Consider the following 19,233-nt stretch of genomic DNA (forward strand, 5'->3'; position numbering starts at 1 on the left):
GCCCTGGCTGGCTGTCTGGAGCTCTCTCTGTGGACCAGGCTGCCTCTGCCTCCTGAGTGCTGGGGTTAAAGGAGTGCGCCACCGAAACTAGATGCCGGCGCACTCTGATAATGGGCAGATGAAGACAGGTTTTCCTTTTTTTCCTTTTTGCTTGTTTATGAGTGTTTTGCCTGCATGTATGTGTGCCATAGAGGCCAGAAGAGGGCATTGTATCCCCTGGAACTGGAGTTACAGATGGTTGTGAGTAGCCATGTGGCTGCTGGGAACAGAACCTGGGTCCTCTGCAGGAGCAGCCTGTGCTCTAACCACCAGGCCACCTCTCCAGCCTGTGGAGGAAGGTTCTTGCAATCTTGCGTTTTTTTCTCTTCTGCCTTTGCAGTTGACGGGTAGTTAAGTGGGTGTGGATTTGTGAGTAGGAAGTACGGTCCTACTGTAGTGTAGCTTGCAGTATTGGTTGGAAGGGCCAAAGCCACTCGGCTTCCGTATCCATTGTAGGCAGCGTTTCTTACCAGATATGTGTACACGCATGCGCATACTAGTGCACCCTCACATACATGCACGCACACATACACACACGCACATAGAGCTATCCGTTCTGGGTGTAGTGGCCTTTGCTTTCTCTCTAGGGGTAAAGTGTTGTCAAAATGTCGTCTCCTCCACTGACTTCTTATCACTGCTGTCTTGCATGTGCCTTTTAGGTTGAGGATGGGCCCCAGTGCTGGTTGACACTCTGAGCCTGTGGGCAGCGGATTGATGAGGTAGTTTTTGGAGCCAGTTAGATTCTGCTGAGGAGGGTCTTCCAGTCTGTGGGGAGGGGGATGGGCTGGGTTCTGGAAGCCTCAGATAGGCGAGTGCTGAGTTTGCTGTGCCCTTTTCCTTCTGTTTTGTAAGACTGTGGCCTGAGGTGTCCCGCCCTTTCTGCCCAGAGTCTGCTTGTGTCTCCAGGAATCAGCGAGTTTGGGGCCAGGCAACCTCCAGCCCCGAGGGTCCGAGGGCCTGACTATACAAACTCTGTCTTTGGACTCGTTTTTCCTCCATTTGGTAAAGTCTTGTGCAGTGGAGTTAGGTTGCATGCTCACAGCTCTGGCTTTCACCAGGTAGGGCGCTCTCCAGCGTTCTTCGGGGAATTACAGGGCTGGCAGAAGGCCCTGGGCCACACCCTGTTCTGTGGAACAGAGGTGCCAGGGACTTGTTTATGAAGTCTGGTCTAGACGTGACATGAGATGCCCTGGCTTTGTCTTGTCACTTTGCAAAACACTCTTGGATTCTCTGTAGCACTTATAGTAGACAGATGAGCTGAAAAGCCTCATGGCATGCCAAGAGAGTGTGGTCAGCTGCGTGTGTAGGAACGGGGTGGGGTGGGGGACAGAAGAGCTCGAAGACACTGGAAACCTGTCATCTTCCCCGCCAGTCCCAGTTGCTTACCCTGGGCTGTAATCATGTCCAGTTAGGAGCACTTGTGGCTCTTCCAGAGGACCTGAGTTCTGTCCCTAGCACCCACATCCGATGTCTCTCAAACTGTAACTCCAGCCCCAGGGGATCTTATAATATACACGCTCAGCCGCCATGGGACCTGCATGCACAGGGCATATACTTTGTTTTGTCTTGATTGGTTTTTTTGAGAGAAGGTTTCTCTGTGTAGTAATGGCTGTCCTGGAACTCACTCTATAGACCAGGCTGGCCTCGAACTCACAGTGACCCGCCTGCCTCTGCCTCCCGAGTGCTGGGCTTTAGGGCGTGCACTCTTACAGAGACACAGACACACGCACACACCTTGCTAAAAGCTGTTCTTCCTGCGCTCTTACCCATCTGCATAATTTAGAGGCTTGGGTTCAGTGGACGTTGGATCGAGGTTGGGGTCTTCCCGCCCTAAGGCTTCCTTGGCACCCTTAGTGAAAGCTTGCAGCCTATGGCTGACAAACAACTAGGTAAGGCATTGTGTCTGCCTGGTGTGAAGGAGGAGCACATGGAGGCAGGGCAGTTCCCTCTGAGAATTTATAACTCTAAGCATGAACTGGGAATTAGAAGTTCCTATCATCCTGTTCTTGGAAACTCTAAATCAAGGAATTAAAAGTGTCCCAGATTGGTAGGGCTTTGGCATTTCTCTCTGGAAGGTAGTGTTTGGATATCCAATATCAAAATCTGAGAAAAAAATCGACCACAAGTGAAAATCATCAGAAATGAACAAGCATAAAGTCAGCACATTTTAAAATCAGAGGAAGAGGATGCAGAAGAGAGCTCTGGCTAAGAGCACATGCTACGCTGCTCTTGGGGAGGTTCCCAGGCCAGTTCCCAGCACTATGTATGTGGTGGCTCATAATCACCTATAACCCAGTTCCAGGGGCCAATGCCCTGACCTCGAGAGTCACCTACACTCATTCACACAGTTACAAGTAATACAAGTAAATTAAAAATAAATTAGAGGGGGATTTGGAAGTATTAGAGTGTCCCAGGATGATGATGACAGTGGAGATGGTCTGGTGGTCAGCATTTCTGGCTCTCCCAGAGGGCCTGAGTTCTGTTCCTGGCACACACACCACATATGTGGCTTTTGTTTTTGTTTTTTTTGCGGGGGGGGGGGTTGTTTTAACCTTTCTAAGTGCTGGGTATCAAACCCTGGGTTTTGTGCATACTTTTCAAGCCTGGTTCTGTTCTTGACAGGAATAGGCAGACAGATAGATCACTGTGAGTTCAAGGCCAGCCTGGACTACAGAGAGAAACCCTGTCTTAAAAAAAATAAAAATAAGGGGGCTGGAGAGATGGCTCATTGGTTAAGAGCACTGGCTGCTCTTCCAGAGGACCTGGGTTCAATTCCCAGCACCCACATAGCAGCTCACAACTGTCTGTAACTGCAGTTCACACAGATAAACATGCAGGGAGATGAGTGCACATGAGATAAAAATAAGTAATTAAAAATAAAATGATTTAAGTAGAAGAGAGAGATTAGATGTAGTGAAGGGAAGAAACAGTGAGTTGGAAGTGAGATCTTAAAGAATTACTCCATGACCCAAACTTGGGCAATAGGAAAAGGGGTAGGTGATTGCTGATTCCACTATCAGCTAGATTGGGTTAAGGAACAACCTAGCATTGATGAGGCACACATCTGGATGTGTCTGAGGGTATTTCCAGGGAGGTTGGGCCCTGGATCAGGACTGGGACTAAATTGAAAAGGAAAGAAGGCTGGCTGAGGACCGCCTTCCCAGCTCTCCCCATTCTCCGCTGTGATGGACGGAGCCCACACAATCCCTTCTCCCTTAGGTTACTTGTTGTCGGGGATTCGGTCAGTGACGAGCTAAGAAGCAGATGGGGCATTTTAGTCCCGTGCTGCTGCTGTAACAAAACCACACACTGGACAGTTTGTAAGTAGTTGAGGAGACTGGAACCCGGGTGTGACTAACATTTAGCAAGGGCCTTAGTGATATCTTTTCATGCAGTGGAGAGAGGGGGCGCTGTTTACAACTTACTCCCATGGCCTACTCCATGCTTCGATATTAATCCACCCATGAAGTAGGGGCCCTCTTGACCCATTCATCTCTTTTTTTTTTTTCTAAAATTAAACAAATCATTTCAGAAATCCAGGTGCTACAAATGCTCTGTGACATCTTTAATTCTCTGTCCCACTTTACAAGAGCCCAGGCAGGCATGTATGAATCGGACCCAATGCTCTATACCAGACTACATTGCTGTGAGGCCAGTTTCAGTGTGCTCTCCCTCCGTTACGACCACCAAGACCAGCGTCAAGATCCCATGGGAAAGGGAACTGGAGGGTCCATTCATCTTTTAAAAGCACCCCACCCACCCAACCTTTAAGTTTCCAATACAAGTGTAGGTGTCGTGGCACACAGCCAGGGAGGCTAAGACGGGAGAGCCACAAGTCTGAGTCTAGTCAGGGATGAAGGATGAGGTGCTTCCTGCACAAAGAAGCAAAACCAAGCCAAACGTTTGTAGCATTTGAACCCCAAACAGTAAGAAACCTCCACATTTTGGTGTGTGAAATGTCCCCGGTAGGCTCATGTGTTAGAACAGTGTTTCCCACTGGTGGTGCTGTTCACAGAGGTTCTGGAGCCTTTGGGAGCCACAGCTTAGCTGGAGAAGTGGGGTGCTGCAGGCAGCCTTGTTTGGTAGCTCACCCCTACTTCAAGTCTTGTCACTGCTTCCTCACCCACCCCAATGAGCAAGCGTCCTCACTCCTGTCCTGATGCAAGCGTCCCTGCAGACTTCCTCCCCTCAAACGAGCCAGAATAAATCCTGAAAAAAGTATCTGAAGCGTGACCCTAATTAATCTTATCAATAAAAACCTGGAGTCTGATATCAAAGGTAAAAGCTGAAAGATCAGAGAAGCAGAGGAACAGTCACTTCTCACCTCTCCAGCATCTCCTGTCTTACTACTTCCTGTCTCCGCCCAGCCTTATCACTTCCTGTCTCTCTGTACGGTCCTCCAGACCTCTATGGTCAACTAGTGGCTCGCTCTGCCCTCTGATCTCCAGGCAAGCTTTATTTATCAGAATGCAAACAAAATATCACATAAGTAGCTAATATACCTAGTTACACAATCCCATTTTAGCTGCAAAACAAAAACCAGTCTTGACTGTGTAGCCAGGAATAACATTTTAGAGATGGTTACAGGTAGAAAAATATTAAATACTGAATAATATATCACATTAAAATTTTATTCTCAGTCACTTCCGGGGAGAGATGGCAGGAAGGCTCATTAACTCAGGCTTACAGCCTAAGTATTACACTTAAAAGACTAGTTCATACTGGCATAGAAGTGAACCTTACTGCGCTGGAGAGGTGGCTCAGAGTTTAAGAGCACTGTTCTTCCAGCGATCCTGAGTTCAATTCCTAGCAACCACATGGTGGCTCACAACCATCTGTAGTGAGATCTGGTGCCCTCTTGTGGCCTGCAGGGATACATGCAGACAAAACACTGTATACATAATAAATAAATGAATGTTTAAGTTGAACCTTACCTTCCAGGCCAGAAGTGGCAACACAGCGTATTTTAAAAGGTAGTCCATGTTGCATCTGTAAATCATGAATTTGTTGGGACAAATGTCTGGTTTTAAGAAGGCATTAGATTGGATCATAGAAAATAAAAGTGGGCAGAGAGCTTTAAAATGAAAGTTGGGAGGAAATAAATTGGGAAAACACCACAATAAATGTCCTAGGCATGTTAGAACCAGACAGACATACTTTTTTGACAGCATGACAAGCGGGGGTGGGGTGGGGTAGGGGTTGTTATGAACAGGTTACTCCCAAGAACATGGACTTTTCACGACTTAGGGAAACGGGAAGAGGGATGACGGTAGTTCCCAGGAGTGGTTTGTGTCCAGCTGTGTCACAGAGGCGTTTGGATGAGGTTGTGACTCAGAGAGGCTGCTGGAAATCTGCTTTGGAGAAGGACTTGGCACGCGTGTTTACTGAGTCGAAGGTGCTCAGACGCAGGTGTTTGGGGGGAAACGCCCACAAAGGAGCCCGCGAAGGTGGTGAGGCTTCACGGAGCCTCGCTTACATCACTGCTGCACACAGTGCGAGGGTCCAGCCGGAGCCGCAGCTGGAGTTAGGGTGAGGTCACACTGGGTGGGGCACGTGGCTCTGAGGTACAGGGATTTCAGGGAGTGGCCTGCAGGGAGCCCCACGGAGTTAGATGTCATCTGTGAAGTGGCCCGCTCAGGTTCTCCTGCATTGTATGGTGCCTGGGGTGTGGCATGAGCCAAGTGGGTGTCAGCCTGGATGGCACACAGATACAGGTGGAACTCAGAGAGATCTCCCCGCCTCTGCCTCCTGAGTGCAGAGTTTAAAGATGGGTGCGCCGCCACCGCTAGGTCAATGACGATTTTTTAAAAAGATTTATTTTTATTTCACGCGTTGGTGATTTGCATGCATGCGTATACCACGTGTATGCATTGCCCATAGGGGCCAGAAGAGGGCGTTGGGTCCCCTGGAACTGGAGTTACAGGCGGTTGTGAGCTGGGATGCTGGGAACCAACCCGGTCCTCTGCAAGAGTAAGTGCTCTAACCACCGAGCCATGTCCCCAGCCCCGGGGTGGAGGGCTCTAAGATAAACTGTGGGTACTTGTCGGGCTTTCCTCCCCGGTGTCTGCCACAGCCGTGCGCGTGCACGTGTGCCGTGCGCATGCACGCGTGCCGAGTATCTCATGCTCCAACCTCGCCCACCCCTTTCTCCTTCAGGCTCCCCATCCCTAGCTGCCTTGGCGGCGGTCCTGGGGAGCTGGTGGGAGTGTCGCTGTGTAGGGATGTGTCTTGTTGGCATGGGTGAGCAGGCAGGGCCAGTTGGGGGAGACTCCTGACCCGGCTGCTGGGGGTGTGGGCGGGAGGCCTTCATCTATTAAAAGGCTAGGTGGCCTTGTGGCTGGACTTTTGCCATGGGCTATAAATAGCCAGTGTGAGAGTGTAAGAAATGGAGCCAGGGAGGAGACAGGAAGTGGGAGGCCCTGGGTCCCCAGCTGGCAGCAGCCTGGGTGTGGCGTGGGAGGGGCGTGGAAAGTCACGTGGCGTGCAAAGTCACGTGGCATGCCAAGCTTGCTGGAGGCTTGATGTGAGGCCTGGACTGCAGGGATCGCCACAGCCCTAGGAGGCAGGTGCTGCCAGTCACCTGTCCCCGCCAGGCACACAGCTGGGGAGCGTCAGCAAGGGGTTGGGGTCTGGCCCCCTCAAAGCTGCTCTTTAGGGGTCGCTGTGAGCAGGTCGGTCAGTTGCTCAGGTGACTTCCTGAGCCTTTGGGTCACTTTCCAGGAAGTGCCAGAGAGTCATTGTCACAATGTCCCGGAGAGGGGAGCTAGGCCAGCCCCAAGACCCCGTGACTCCTCACCCTGAGCCAGGGGCTCCTGTCCCGGATGGGGGTGGGCGCTCTCCTGAGCTCAGCCCTGGGTGCACCCTTAGCGCCGCCTTGTCGTGTTGGAGCCACCCCGCCTTCCCAGCCCTTCCTTCCAAAGTCCTCCTGTAACCAGTGCTCCGCCCCATCTGTTCCCGCCCAGCTTTCCAGTCTTGTGAGGGAGCCAGGCATCCAGGAGGCCATGGCTGAGGACACAAACGATCTTCTGCTTCTCAGCCTGGCATCGTGGTGGTGTATGTCCTTAATCCCAGCAGAGGCAGGTGGGTCTCTGTGAGTGCTGGGCTAGCCTGGTCTATAGAGTGAGTTCCAGGACGGTCAGGACTGTTACACACAGAAACCCTGTCTTGAAAAACCATATGCACAAATAATTAAAATGGTAAGAATAGTTTCTGCTTCTCACACAAGAGTTTACGGTGCCGATGCTTTTGCTTCCTCCGGGGGATTGTTTGAGGTTTTTACTAAAAAGTGCGTGTCAGAGACTCCCACTCTCATGACCACTTCCGTTCAGGGAGACTCCAGGTTGGAGAGGAGCAGCTCTGTGATTCCTGGACTGGGTACTTCACTTAGCTCAACTGCCAGTTACGGCCACGAGTGGCCTGGGGCATGTGGGCAATAAAGGTGCCACCACCAGGCTCCTGGCACTTGCACGGCCTTCGTTTCCAGGCCGGCACTCTCCCCTCAGAGTCTTGCTAACAGGCTTGAATAAAGTCCTGACGGGGGCGTTTGTGTGTGTGTGTTGGGAGAAGCACATCTCCATTTGAGCCCTGTTCTGCATCCTGAGACCTTTCTTGCGGGCCAGGCTGAGTCCTAGCCACGTGGCAGGTTGTCACCACAAGCATCAGGGTCTAGGCCAACTTGGCCCTGGATGGCCAGAGCTGAGGCTGGGCTCTGCTGTTCTGATCAGCTAACATTCTGAACTTGTGGGTCCTGCCTGAAGTCTTGATATGGGCTGCTTGCCCGAGGCTGGGCATCCTAGACAAGCCTGCTACCACGGCAGGGTAGGGGCCGGGGGGGATGTGGTAAGGTGGCCTCTGACCTGCGGTGGTGAGGGCTCCTCTGTGAACAGCTAACCAGGAGCCTCCTGTTTGCATTGGGCCCTGGGAAATTAGACAGCGCTTGAGTTAGAACCATACTGCCGACCTCAGGTCAGGTGGGAGCCGTCTCCCGGATGGCCCACTGGCCTTTCAGGTGGGCTGTTAGAGGAAGTTGGGACACTGGAGGGCGGAGGAGCAGAGGGGCTGAGCTAATGCCACTTCCTGTAGGGTCTCTGTGGGGTCCTGGAAGTGAGGTAGTGAATGGCACCCATTGTCAGGAGGTCCTGTGAGGACCAAGGCAGAGCCTTCACTGGCCCTTGTGTACTCTCTCAGCCTCCGCCCAAAGGTTCTCGAGGGCATTGTGGGCAAAATGGTTGGGGCTGTGGCTATTGGTAGGGTTTATCAGAGAGATGGATTGGGCGAATGAGGCTAGGTTAAAGGAGCGTTTGGGGAATTATAAGCCCGAGTGTTCAGCCATCTGGATGGAATTTATGCCTAAGAGTCGATAGGGTGTGCCTGAGGGTGCGTTGGCCAAACCTAGCTGCAGAGTTGACCTGTGACTGCAGCTTAGCCCTCTTGTCTGAGGAAAATGCCCCTTGGTGACCCTGGGAGCTCACCCCTTTTCAGATAAGTTTAGATGTCCTGTAGTACCAGGCGCGTGCCGGGCGAGAACGAGCGCAGGATTACCCGCTGGTATGGGCAGGGGATGGAGGAGAAAACGCTAGCCTGGTGGTCCTTACAGGTGTTGGATGTGTGGATGGTAAGGGGTGGGCGTCGAGGGTGGAGGGGTGGGTTGGCGTCTTCCCCAGGGGCCTTCAGCATGGCCCCGTTTCCCAGTTACAAGTCTTCTCTGTTTTCTGGGGCACAGGTTCCGGGCGTGGGGAGGCCGAGACTCGGGAGTGCATCTACTACAACGCCAACTGGGAGCTGGAGCGCACCAACCAGAGCGGCCTGGAGCGCTGCGAGGGGGAGCAGGACAAGCGGCTGCACTGCTACGCCTCCTGGCGCAACAGCTCGGGCACCGTCGAGCTGGTGAAGAAGGGCTGCTGGCTGGATGACTTCAACTGCTACGATAGGTACGCTGGGGCGCGTTCGGTACCCTGGGGCGCGTTCGGTACCCTGGGGGCGCGTTCCGTACCCTGGGGCGCGTTCGGCACTCTGGGGCGCGTTTGGCACTCTGGGGTGCTGTGCATTCCCGCTGTTGAAGCGCACCGGCTGCTGAAGCGCTCCTGTGTTCCCACCCGTGCTGTCCTCACCCACCGATTTGATCGTAGGATGCCTGAGCTGGACAAGGCTTCTGAGGCAGCGCCCAGGATCCCAAGCCCCTTTACTGGTGTTTGCTCTTCTGTGCCTGTCTGTGCCTGGTGTCCCTCCTAGACTTGGGTCACTACAGGGAAAGTGGGCTCGCCCTACTTGCTGGTGTTCCCTGGAGCTGCTGTGTCTGGGGGTGTGTGTCTGGGAGAGCCTTGCCTTCCCTGCCCCGAGTTTGTAACGTGGACTCTGGGCCTTCTTCAGGCAAGAGTGTGTGGCCACCGAGGAGAACCCCCAGGTGTACTTCTGCTGCTGTGAAGGCAACTTCTGCAACGAGCGCTTCACCCACTTGCCGGAGCCTGGGGGCCCAGAAGGTGAGGAGCCCGTGGGACGAGGGGTGTAAGTGTAACACTCGGGACCCGGTGGGGAGTGGTTGCAGGGCCTCCTGGGGTGTTGGAGCAGGCGGGCTGTGTGACACAGGGCTCCATGTGTCCCCCAGTCACGTACGAGCCACCCCCGACAGCCCCCACCCTGCTCACGGTGCTGGCCTACTCGCTGCTGCCCATTGGGGGCCTCTCCCTCATTGTCCTGCTGGCCTTCTGGATGTATCGACATCGCAAGCCTCCCTACGGCCACGTGGACATCCACGAGGTGAGGCGGTGTCAGCATGGGGCCGGGCAGGGCAGGGAGGAGGGGTGGCTGGACGGACTCCTCTTAGCCCTTGCTTTCCCAGGACCCTGGGCCTCCACCCCCGTCCCCCCTGGTGGGTCTGAAGCCACTGCAGCTGCTGGAGATCAAGGCTCGGGGTCGCTTTGGCTGCGTTTGGAAGGCGCAGCTCATGAATGACTTTGTGGCTGTCAAGATCTTCCCGCTCCAGGTGAGCTCTTGGGGGTGTCCAGGCCGTCTTCTCTCGCTGTGGTCCAAGTTGGAGTCTCTGAGACAGGGCGGGCTGAGCCTCTGATGGGTGTGGTGAGAGCAAGGCCACCGTCTTCCGGTTAGGCCAGACATCAGCGTCAGGCTCTGGCAAACTTCACCCGTGTTGGTTTTGGGTTTTGCTGTTACTTCCGTGTTGTGTATGGTCTGCGTGTTTATGTACACACAGGTCTGTGTGCGGAGGCCAGAGTTTGACACTCATTGTTTTCCTTTATTGCACTCTACCCGTTCTGTTTTGTTTGTTTGTTTGTTTTGAGACAGAGTTTCAGCACATAGTTCTGGCTGGCCTTGAACTCACAGAGATCCACCCGCCTTCCCCTCCCAAGTGCTGGGATTAAAGGTGTGCGCCGCCATGCCTGGCTCTCACCTTTTACAATTTTTCTATTATTTATTCTTAATAAAAACATTTGTTTTTATGTGCATATGTGTTTTGTCTGTGTGTATCTGTGTGCACCACATGCTTGCCTGGTGCCTTCGAGGCTGGGAGAGGGTGTTGGATCCCTGAAACAGACAGCTGTGAGCTGCCATGTGTGTGTTGGGAATTGAACCTGGGTTCTTGGGAAGAGCGCCAGTGCTCTTAACCTCAGCGCCACCTTTCCAGTCTCTTACTTTTTATTTTTTATTTTTTGGTTTTTCGAGGCAGGGTTTCTCTGTATTGTTTTGGAGGTTATCCTGGAACTTGCTCTGTAGACCAGGCCGGCCTCGAACTCAGAGATCCACCTGCTTCTGCTTCCCGAGTGCTGGGATTAAAGGTGTGCGCCACCAGTGCCGGCTTACTTTTTAATTTTTTTTTCGGGACAATATCGCTCACTGAGCCTGGAGCTCACGCACTCAAATCTCAGGGTTCCTCCGTCTCTGCTCCTCCTGCCTCCAGCACTGGGATCATAGGCTGACATTACACTCGGCTTTTTATGTAGCTGTTGGGGATCCGAACTCGGGGCTTCCTACTTGCCAAGCGGGCACCTTACCTCCTGAGTCATCTCCCCAGTCCCTGAGTTTGGTTTTTGGACATCCTGATCTTGGAGGCTTCATGATTGCCCAGGACACTTAGCAAATCAAGCGCGGATGATACCAGGCACCTCACTTGGCATTTGTAAACCCGGGCGCTGGCGTCAGCCACCCAGAGGTTTGCGGTTGGCCTGGTTCTGGCTGGGAATCCAGGGACTGGGCACGGAGACGGGTGTGTGTGTTGTGGGGGGGCTCTGTGTGTCGGGACTGAGCGGCCTCCCTGCCCCAGGACAAGCAGTCGTGGCAGAGTGAGCGGGACATCTTCAGCACCCCGGGCATGAAGCATGAGAACCTGTTGCAGTTCATCGCGGCCGAGAAGCGAGGCACCGACCTGGAGGTGGAGCTGTGGCTCATCACAGCCTTCCACGACAAGGTGAGCCGCACCCACCAGACGGAGCCCACGGTGACGCAGACAGATAGGTCCCGGTGGTGTGCCGAGACGACCTGCACCCTGGGTCACCTCTTTGGCAAGAATTGCCACTCTGCCCAGATGGCACTTTTGCAGGAGATGCTCCTCCTGGGGCTGGGCGGGGTTGCATCTTTTCCTGCATTTGGAGCCTTTCGCCCACAGTCTGTGCTGCCTTCTTTTAGGGCTCCCTCATGGATTACCTCAAGGGGAACATCATCACGTGGAACGAACTGTGTCATGTGGCGGAGACGATGTCCCGCGGCCTCTCGTACCTGCATGAGGACGTGCCCTGGTGCCGTGGTGAGGGCCACAAGCCTTCGATTGCCCACAGGTACCGGGGTTAAGGAGTCCTCCGTGCACATTGCCGAGAGAGGGGCAGGGGGAGGGCTGGTGTTGGAAACCAGAGGTGCCTCCCTCCCCTTCCTGAATGTGTCAGAGCAGACCTGGCCTTCCTGTGTGCTGTTTTCCGGTCCAGTGTTCCAGCGCTCTCTACTGGGCACACGAGGAAGCGCTGACTCGGTTACTTAGCGCCGGCCTAGTTAGTTCTCAGATCCTCATGAAGACCATTCTGTGTCCTTAATAGGACTCTTAGCTATGTGATCTATGTAGGCTATGTTTGCTGATGCTTACTGGTGTACAGCACACGTGTGTTTGGTTATGTATCCTGACGATGGCATTATACTCCTGGGATGAGCATAAAAAGGCTAGTGATAGATTATTACAAAAATGATTTGCGAAAAACAAAAACAAAGTAAAAAACAGAGAAACCCTGTGTCTAAAAACATAAAACAAAAACAAAATCGATTTGACCTCACAGGGCTCTTTGCAATTGTCTAGAATCTTTTAGGACTTCTGAGACATCCTTTTTTTTTCCTTCATGACAGGATTTCTCTGTGTAGTCCTGACCTAGAACTCACTCTGTAGACCAGGCTGACCTTGAACTCACAGAGATCTGCCTGCTTCTGCCTCCTGAGTGCTGGGATTAAAGGTGTGTGCCACCACTGCCCGGACATACTTTTTTTTTTTCTCTTTTGAGTTTTATTATGTAGCTCAGGCTGTCCTTGAACTCAGGACTCCTACAGCTTTCCAGACTGGGTTTATAGACAAGAGCCATCATGCCAGCCATTAAATGGCATGCACGGGGGTCCTGGGGTGGCACTCACCTTTGATCCCAGCACTCGGGAGGCAGAAGCAGGCGGATCTCTGTGAGTTCAAGGCCAGCCTGGTCTACAGAGTGAGTTCCAAGTCAACCATGGCTACTCAGTGAGACCCTTCTCCCCACCTCCCCCCGTCAAAGAAGATGCTCACTGAACCTTGTCCCAGTCTGGTGAGATGAAGCTCTCCCTGTCAGCCCCGCCTTACAGGGGATGGAGCCATAGTACAGAGACTGCAGCTTAATCAAGGCCCCACGGTGACTTTAGTCTGACTGTGACTGGGGGGCGGGGGTCAGTGGACGGCTCTCTATTGACCGTTGACTTCAAACCTGAAGGCTCCAGCTGCTGCTGACAGCAGTGGCATAGAAGGTTGGATGTGAGGCAGAGGCTGACTCTTGCATGCAGTGCAGCTGAGCAGCAACGCCTAGTCAGTGTCAGGCGCCTGAAGCGTCTGTGTGGACCTCGGCTCAGTCCTCACGGCAAGGCTGGGCTAGAAGCTGGGGACACTGAGCACTTGAGGACCGTTAGTCGGGGCAGAGCTGGGAGCCCACACGCGCCTCTGCTCCGCCGTGCTGTGAGGCTTTGGCAAGCTGATTTTAGATTCTTGTGCCATTCCAAACCTTGTAAACTTCTGGGGAGACTCGTGTGCCACGCCCTCTGAGAATCTGTGGACTGGTTTTCAGAACTGTGGTACAGGGTCTGCCCAGCCACGGGAGGGCCTGCTCCTCAGGCTCCGGCAGAAGCCTTCAGGAGAAGGCGGTGAGGGACTCCCAAGCAGTTTTGCGTCCTGCCGCAGACAGTTGGGGATGGTTCAAGCTGGGAGCGACAAGCTCTAGTGCGTTGAGAACTCTAGTGCGTTGAGAGCCGTGGTAAGGGGAGGAACAGGGTCCATCAGCTCAAGGCGTGCTGCGTCTTGATGCTGGGCGGCAGCTAGGCTCTCGGTCTCCATAGGGACTTCAAAAGCAAGAATGTCCTGCTGAAGAGCGACCTCACCGCTGTGCTGGCAGACTTCGGCCTGGCCGTCCGGTTTGAGCCAGGGAAGCCTCCGGGGGACACCCATGGGCAGGTAAGGAGTCCGGGCAGCGGGAGTAGGGGCTGGCACAGGGCCGATGCTCTGAGGCTCAGCTGGCAGCTTAGAGAACCGGGGCTCCTGTCTCACCAGCCGGGAAACCAAGGCCTGGAGGTTGGTGAAGCTTCCTCCTGCCAACCCATGCTCCTCATTTGGACTTCAGCCACTCCTGCTCGTATTTTTAGTCTTTCTTTTTCTGTTGTAATTATTATTTCTCAAAAATACATTGTGTGCGTGTGTGTGTGTGTGTGTGTGTGTGTGTGTGTGTGTGTGTGTGTGTGTGTGATGTTTTTTAGGGGACAACTGTAGGAAGTCAGTTATTTTTTCCCAGCATGTGGGTCCCTTGGACTGAACTCTGGCTGTCAGGCTTGGCAACAGGCGCCTTTACCACTGAGACGCTGCCTGCCCTCAGTTATAATTGCTAAGTGAGATAAAGAGAAAGGAGAGGTGCTGAGAATTCCAACCGAATGCCTAGGAAAAGCAGTGGAAAACTAAGCCAACAAATCATTCCGGGAGAGTCACTTGGTGTTTCTAAATGTGTTCTTGCTGTTTTGTTTCGGCTTTTAGAGTTTTGCTTTATTTACTTGTTTATTTAGTGTGTGTATTCCCGTTTCCACGTGGACGCCTGAGGCAGTCACTGGGCGTCTTCCTTGGTCACCCACCACCTGTGTATTAAGGCTGGGTCCTTTCACTTGAACTTAGATCTTACCAGTTAGTCTAGCCAGCTTGCTCTGAGGACCCCGCCTGTCTCCTGGGCGCTGGTGTTGCAGGCAGGCTGCATTTATGTGGGTCCTAGATATCCAAACTTCCATTTTCATGCTTGAGCGACAAGTACCATAGGGACTAAGCCATTTCCCCATCCCCCTTGTTTATTAGAGGATCTCTCGGCAAAGCTCAGGCTGGTCTGGGGCTCTTGATTCTCCTGCCTCATCTTCTGAGCGCGTGGCTTTGCTTTAGGTATTAAACTCAGTAGAGTACAAAGCCTCAGAGAAGTTTGGTGGGCTGTTCTAGGACCGGTGTAGCCATTTCATCAGTGCTGTCCATGGTGATCATCAGATGCCATCTTAACTTTGCCTAGAAGGCTTTGTGCTCTGTCTCTGTTTTAACAGTCCTGTGCACAGGCTACATACAGTTGTGTACACACTACAGCTGAGTGTATGTGTGCGTGTAGCTGGTCCCTGGAGACCCCGTCCTCCTTTGTCTCCATGCAGGTTGGCACGAGACGGTACATGGCCCCCGAGGTGCTGGAGGGAGCCATCAACTTCCAGAGAGACGCCTTCCTGCGCATCGACATGTACGCTATGGGGCTGGTGCTGTGGGAGCTCGTTTCTCGTTGCAGGGCGGCAGACGGTGAGTGGGGCTGGCAGCCCTGGGCGTCCCGGGCCGGGGGCCTCGAGCTGGTGGTCCCACCTCCTCAGGTGATCTCACCAGCCTCTCTCTCACTTCTCAGGGCCTGTCGATGAGTACATGCTGCCCTTTGAGGAGGAGATTGGCCAACACCCTTCACTGGAGGAGCTGCAGGAGGTGGTTGTCCACAAGAAGATGAGGCCCACCATTAAGGATCACTGGCTGAAGCATCCGGTGAGGGACTAGATTCAGAGGACTGTAGGGGAGGGGGGGTGACAGAGGACTGTGGGGGAGGGGGGGAGGGGACCTGCCTGATGCAGCAGCAGCCTGGGGACATGGCAAGGCCGGCCGCCATGTTCCCCGGACACTAGGGAGGGCTCTCTGAGGTTGTGGGGAATAAGGTAGGCCCTGACCTCCTTCTTGTCCTCACTGTTGCTCAGCTACTAAACGTTGGGCCTTTGTGTTTGTGCTTTGTGTACAGTGTGATTTGAGTCCCACTGCTCCAAGGTTGGTGGCTGTGTCTGGGGGAGGGGCAGGGGTTCCTCTTCTTCCTGTGTTGAAGTTTAACAGACATTTCCCTGGAGCTCTAGGGGGGGGTCCAGACTCAGTGGGGTGACTGACAGGAGAGCAGGGGTCTGAGGGCCTGCAGTGGTTGAGCCATGGGCTCCCCGATCCCTGACACAGCATCCCTTGCCGCCCTCACTGCGCTGCCGTAACAAGGGTTTTCCCTCCCCCCACTTCACTGCTCTGCAGGGCCTGGCCCAGCTCTGTGTGACCATTGAGGAGTGCTGGGACCACGATGCGGAGGCTCGCCTCTCTGCAGGCTGCGTGGAGGAGCGGGTGTCCCTGATCAGGAGGTCGGTCAACGGCACTACCTCGGACTGTCTAGTCTCTCTGGTGACATCCGTCACCAATGTGGACCTGCCCCCTAAAGAGTCCAGCATCTAAGCCTAGGATACGAGTGTCTCTCCAGACTCAGTGGATCTGAAGAAGAAAAGGAAAAACGTTGTGTTTTGTTTTGGAAATCCCATAAAACCAACAAACACATAAAATGCAGCTGCTATTTTACCTTGACTTTTATTATTATTGTTATAATTATTATTAATAATATTATTTTTGGATTGGATCAGTTTTTACCAGCATATTGTTCTACTGTATCGAAAACAGCAGACGGACGAGGCAGCAGGCGTTGAGGTGCTGAGGCGTGAGTCAGAGCCAGCGCCTTGCTGAACGAAGAGCCTCGGCCACTCCCGTCCGTCCGTCCTTCCGGGCGGGCAGGCGGATTTTCCCCAGCGCTCTCCTCGTCAACACAAAGAAACCCATCTCCTGTCTTAGGAAACTCAATGCTGCAATCTCTACTGGAGGAGCCTTTGAAGACTGTTACATGAACATACCCTTCCTCAGGAGAGGGGCCCCACCCCGCCATCTTGCGTTTCTCCCTTTCCAGGCAGTGAGCTTAAGAAACGGCAGATGTGTCTTCATGGATCTAATGGGTGTCACCCTGACCCAGCCAGGGGAAGTGAGATGAGGAGGATGCTTTAGAAGGGAGGATGGTTCTGGGGCAGGTTCGGAGCAGAGCTACACTGGACTTGGGCACATTTGGAGCAACACCCTTGGCTATGGAGGCTATTTTCTCAGGTAACAAGGGATGGAGGTCAAGGACCTCGTGGGGGCCGAGCAGTGATAACAGCGAGCACGGGGTCTGGAGAAGGTTCTAGGGCAGGGCCAGGCTGCCCCACCTGCCCAGGCTCTCCCCGCTAACGTGGGCTTGGCCGTAAGAGGAAACCCTGCCTTGCGTGTGCGTCAGGACTAGGTGAGGGCTCGGCAGGTCAGTGGACCTTCTTCGTTAGACGTGATGCCGCAGATCTCTTTATGGAGGAAACACCGAACTGCGGTTTCCTCTTGGCAGTTTGGGGAAATGCCCGTGGTGCTCCCTGCACGGTGTGGATAGCCCAGAGGACCCCTGGGTGGGGATCTTGCCAGCCTGAAGCTCTGGCTTGGCCCTACGCAGCGGTATCACTGGCTCCTTTCTGAGGCTGGTGGACACAGCTTTCTCCAGACCCTTTAAAGTGGTGCATATTCTAAAGCTGTTTTTCTATTATGCCATAACCTTGCTCCAGGCCGTGAGTGTTCCTAATGCTGCTGTCTCGACGTTGGAATTTTTTTTTAATTTATGAAACATGCTAAATTTTTTTTTCTGACAGAACACACACACCCACATGTGCACACATACTTTGCTGTGTGGCTTCCGAGGTTTAAATTTTAAAAAGTAAAAGAAGTAACTTCACGACCACAGACCACCTCAAACCAGAAATACCTCAGAATTTTCTACTTGTGTACGTTTTATTAATTATATATTTTGTTAGTCGTGTTGTCTTGTAGGAAGTATATTTTAATGTAAGTTGGCTTTTATGACAAGGAAGTTTAAAAGAAATAGAGAAAAAGAAAAAAAGTCTGTGTCTTCTAGTTAGTACTACCTGTTTGTTTGTGAGTAACGGTCATCAACTATAGGTGGCCATCTGAGCGGAGTCTGGGCGCTCGTCACTCTGGTTCAGACCTGATTGTGCAAACAGCTCATCTCTGTCTTCAGGGCAGGCCACCTCCTCCTGGGCTGTCGAGAGGCCCAGGTGTTGTCCCAGAAGTCCCCCAGCTAGTATTCAGGATGACACCCTTCTTTACCTTGGCAGACCCGAAGCCCTCAGGCCCACTCCACGTGGCACTTGAGGTTTAATTCCCTCGGCAGCCGGCGGGCTCTGCAGCCCGTAACTGTGCCGTGGAGTCTGAGGTCTGGGAGGGCACAGCTCACAGCTGGACGGTGGCCCCCCCCAAGCGTGTTGTGTGAGGTGCCTGGGGGAGGGGGGTGCAGCCCTGGACTTGTTCTTTTCTGTGGGTGTTTGTGCACAGGCCAGCTGGCTTCCCTCTCAGACCTTGGTCTTTGTTTCTGGGTCGCCGAGGACTGGCCGGGCAGTTAGGGGCACACGCACTTTGCTTCTGTAAGCTATGTGTATCCCTGCTCCCCCCCCCCCCGTTTGATTTTGTGCTATGTGGTGTTTTCTCCTCTCAGAATACTTTGTTCTGGCAAAACAGGTCTTACAGCAGTTGCTTTTCTTTTCCGCTTATTTCTTTAAGAAGCTTTAAATATTTATTGAAAAGTGCCATATCTGCTTTCTCCTCAGGCAGTGGGAACCTCCACTCTTGACCCTTAACAAACAAACCACTAAGACACGCAGCTGTTAGCTGCGCGAGTGACCCAGCCCCCAGCCACACGCTGTGCCAAACATGAAGCCCAGCTTCCCTGCGTGTGATCTTGTGACCCCCGGGTGGCGTTTCTCCCGTGTGCTGGCTTGGTTATCACAAGCAACCTGGTCTCTGGTGGGGGGGTGTCTCGGCCGTGACACTCGGCAGGCCTGACGCCGTTGCTGGCTTCCCTCTTTGCTGACCCCGTCCGTGTCCAGCCACAGGAGTGTCCTTGTCAGACCTTTGTGTCAGAGTGCTGTGTCCCGGGGTGGTACCTATCCCGCGTGTCCTGGAAAAGGGAGGGTCTGTGAGTGGGGCCTGGAGGCCTCGGGTAACGCACCAGTTGCTCATGGCCGGAAGCTAGGTGATCTTCCAGGGTGTCGCCCTTGTCTTTCCTTCTTCTTGTGTCCAATTGGGTTGTGGGGCCTCTGCCTTGCGGTTTCCACAGATTTGGTGTCACTTTCCCTCGATTCCCCTCTCCCCTAAGCTTTTTGGAAGACCGAGGGAGTCTCTGTGCGGAAAGTGAACATCACGGGGGGGGGGGGGGCGGGGCGGGGGAGAGATAGCTAGAGATGCCTCTGTCTTCACTGCATGCGGTGGTCCACACAGGCTGCATCTGTTGCCAGAGAGTTCCGTCACTGTGTCAGAGAAGGACAAAGCAATGAAGACAGGGCTGCTGTGCTGTGAGCAGCCTTTAGCACCCGGGCTATCCTGGGCTAACCCGGGCTGGCCTGGTGCGGGGGACACCGGACGGAAGGGAAAGTGCCTGGCCTTCTGCTCACACAGCCACAGCAGAGGGAAGATCTGCCTCATCGCTAGACTTGCAGGCTTGCTGGGTGAGGCCTGGGCCAGCCTTCCTGACAAGGCTTGAGCTTCTAGCACGGCGTGTAATCCTTCCACACTGCCCTGTCCTCCCCTCCTCCCCGGAGGTG

At 53.6% G+C, this 19,233-nt stretch overlaps 1 protein-coding gene and 1 non-coding gene across 3 annotated transcripts in view; one reads left to right on the top strand and one right to left on the bottom strand.

The window, feature by feature from the left end:
• Acvr2b (activin A receptor type 2B) overlaps positions 1-16,132 on the top strand; it is a 28,362-nt gene extending 12,230 nt beyond the window's left edge. The window contains exons 2-11 of one of the 2 annotated variants that reach the window (XM_040739885.1): positions 8,762-8,969; positions 9,409-9,518; positions 9,668-9,795; positions 9,878-10,021; positions 11,315-11,458; positions 11,677-11,825; positions 13,600-13,714; positions 14,929-15,067; positions 15,168-15,298; positions 15,818-16,132. In XM_040739885.1, the coding sequence (XP_040595819.1) occupies positions 8,762-8,969; positions 9,409-9,518; positions 9,668-9,795; positions 9,878-10,021; positions 11,315-11,458; positions 11,677-11,825; positions 13,600-13,714; positions 14,929-15,067; positions 15,168-15,298; positions 15,818-16,012 (1,463 nt within the window). In that variant the 3' untranslated portion in view covers positions 16,013-16,132. Of the gene's footprint in view, positions 1-8,761; positions 8,970-9,408; positions 9,519-9,643; positions 9,796-9,877; positions 10,022-11,314; positions 11,459-11,676; positions 11,826-13,599; positions 13,715-14,928; positions 15,068-15,167; positions 15,299-15,817 lie in introns of both variants that reach the window. The other variant, XM_005082345.4, reaches the window with a different exon arrangement.
• Positions 3,641-3,769, bottom strand: LOC121137694. The gene has a single exon (XR_005875005.1). It is a non-coding gene; the product is annotated as a small nucleolar RNA SNORA61 (small nucleolar RNA).
• Positions 16,133-19,233: the final 3,101 nt, after the last annotated feature.

The sequence above is a fragment of the Mesocricetus auratus genome, unplaced genomic scaffold, assembly GCF_017639785.1.
Source record: "Mesocricetus auratus isolate SY011 unplaced genomic scaffold, BCM_Maur_2.0 Super-Scaffold_100691, whole genome shotgun sequence".
Taxonomy (NCBI): Eukaryota; Metazoa; Chordata; class Mammalia; order Rodentia; family Cricetidae; genus Mesocricetus; species Mesocricetus auratus.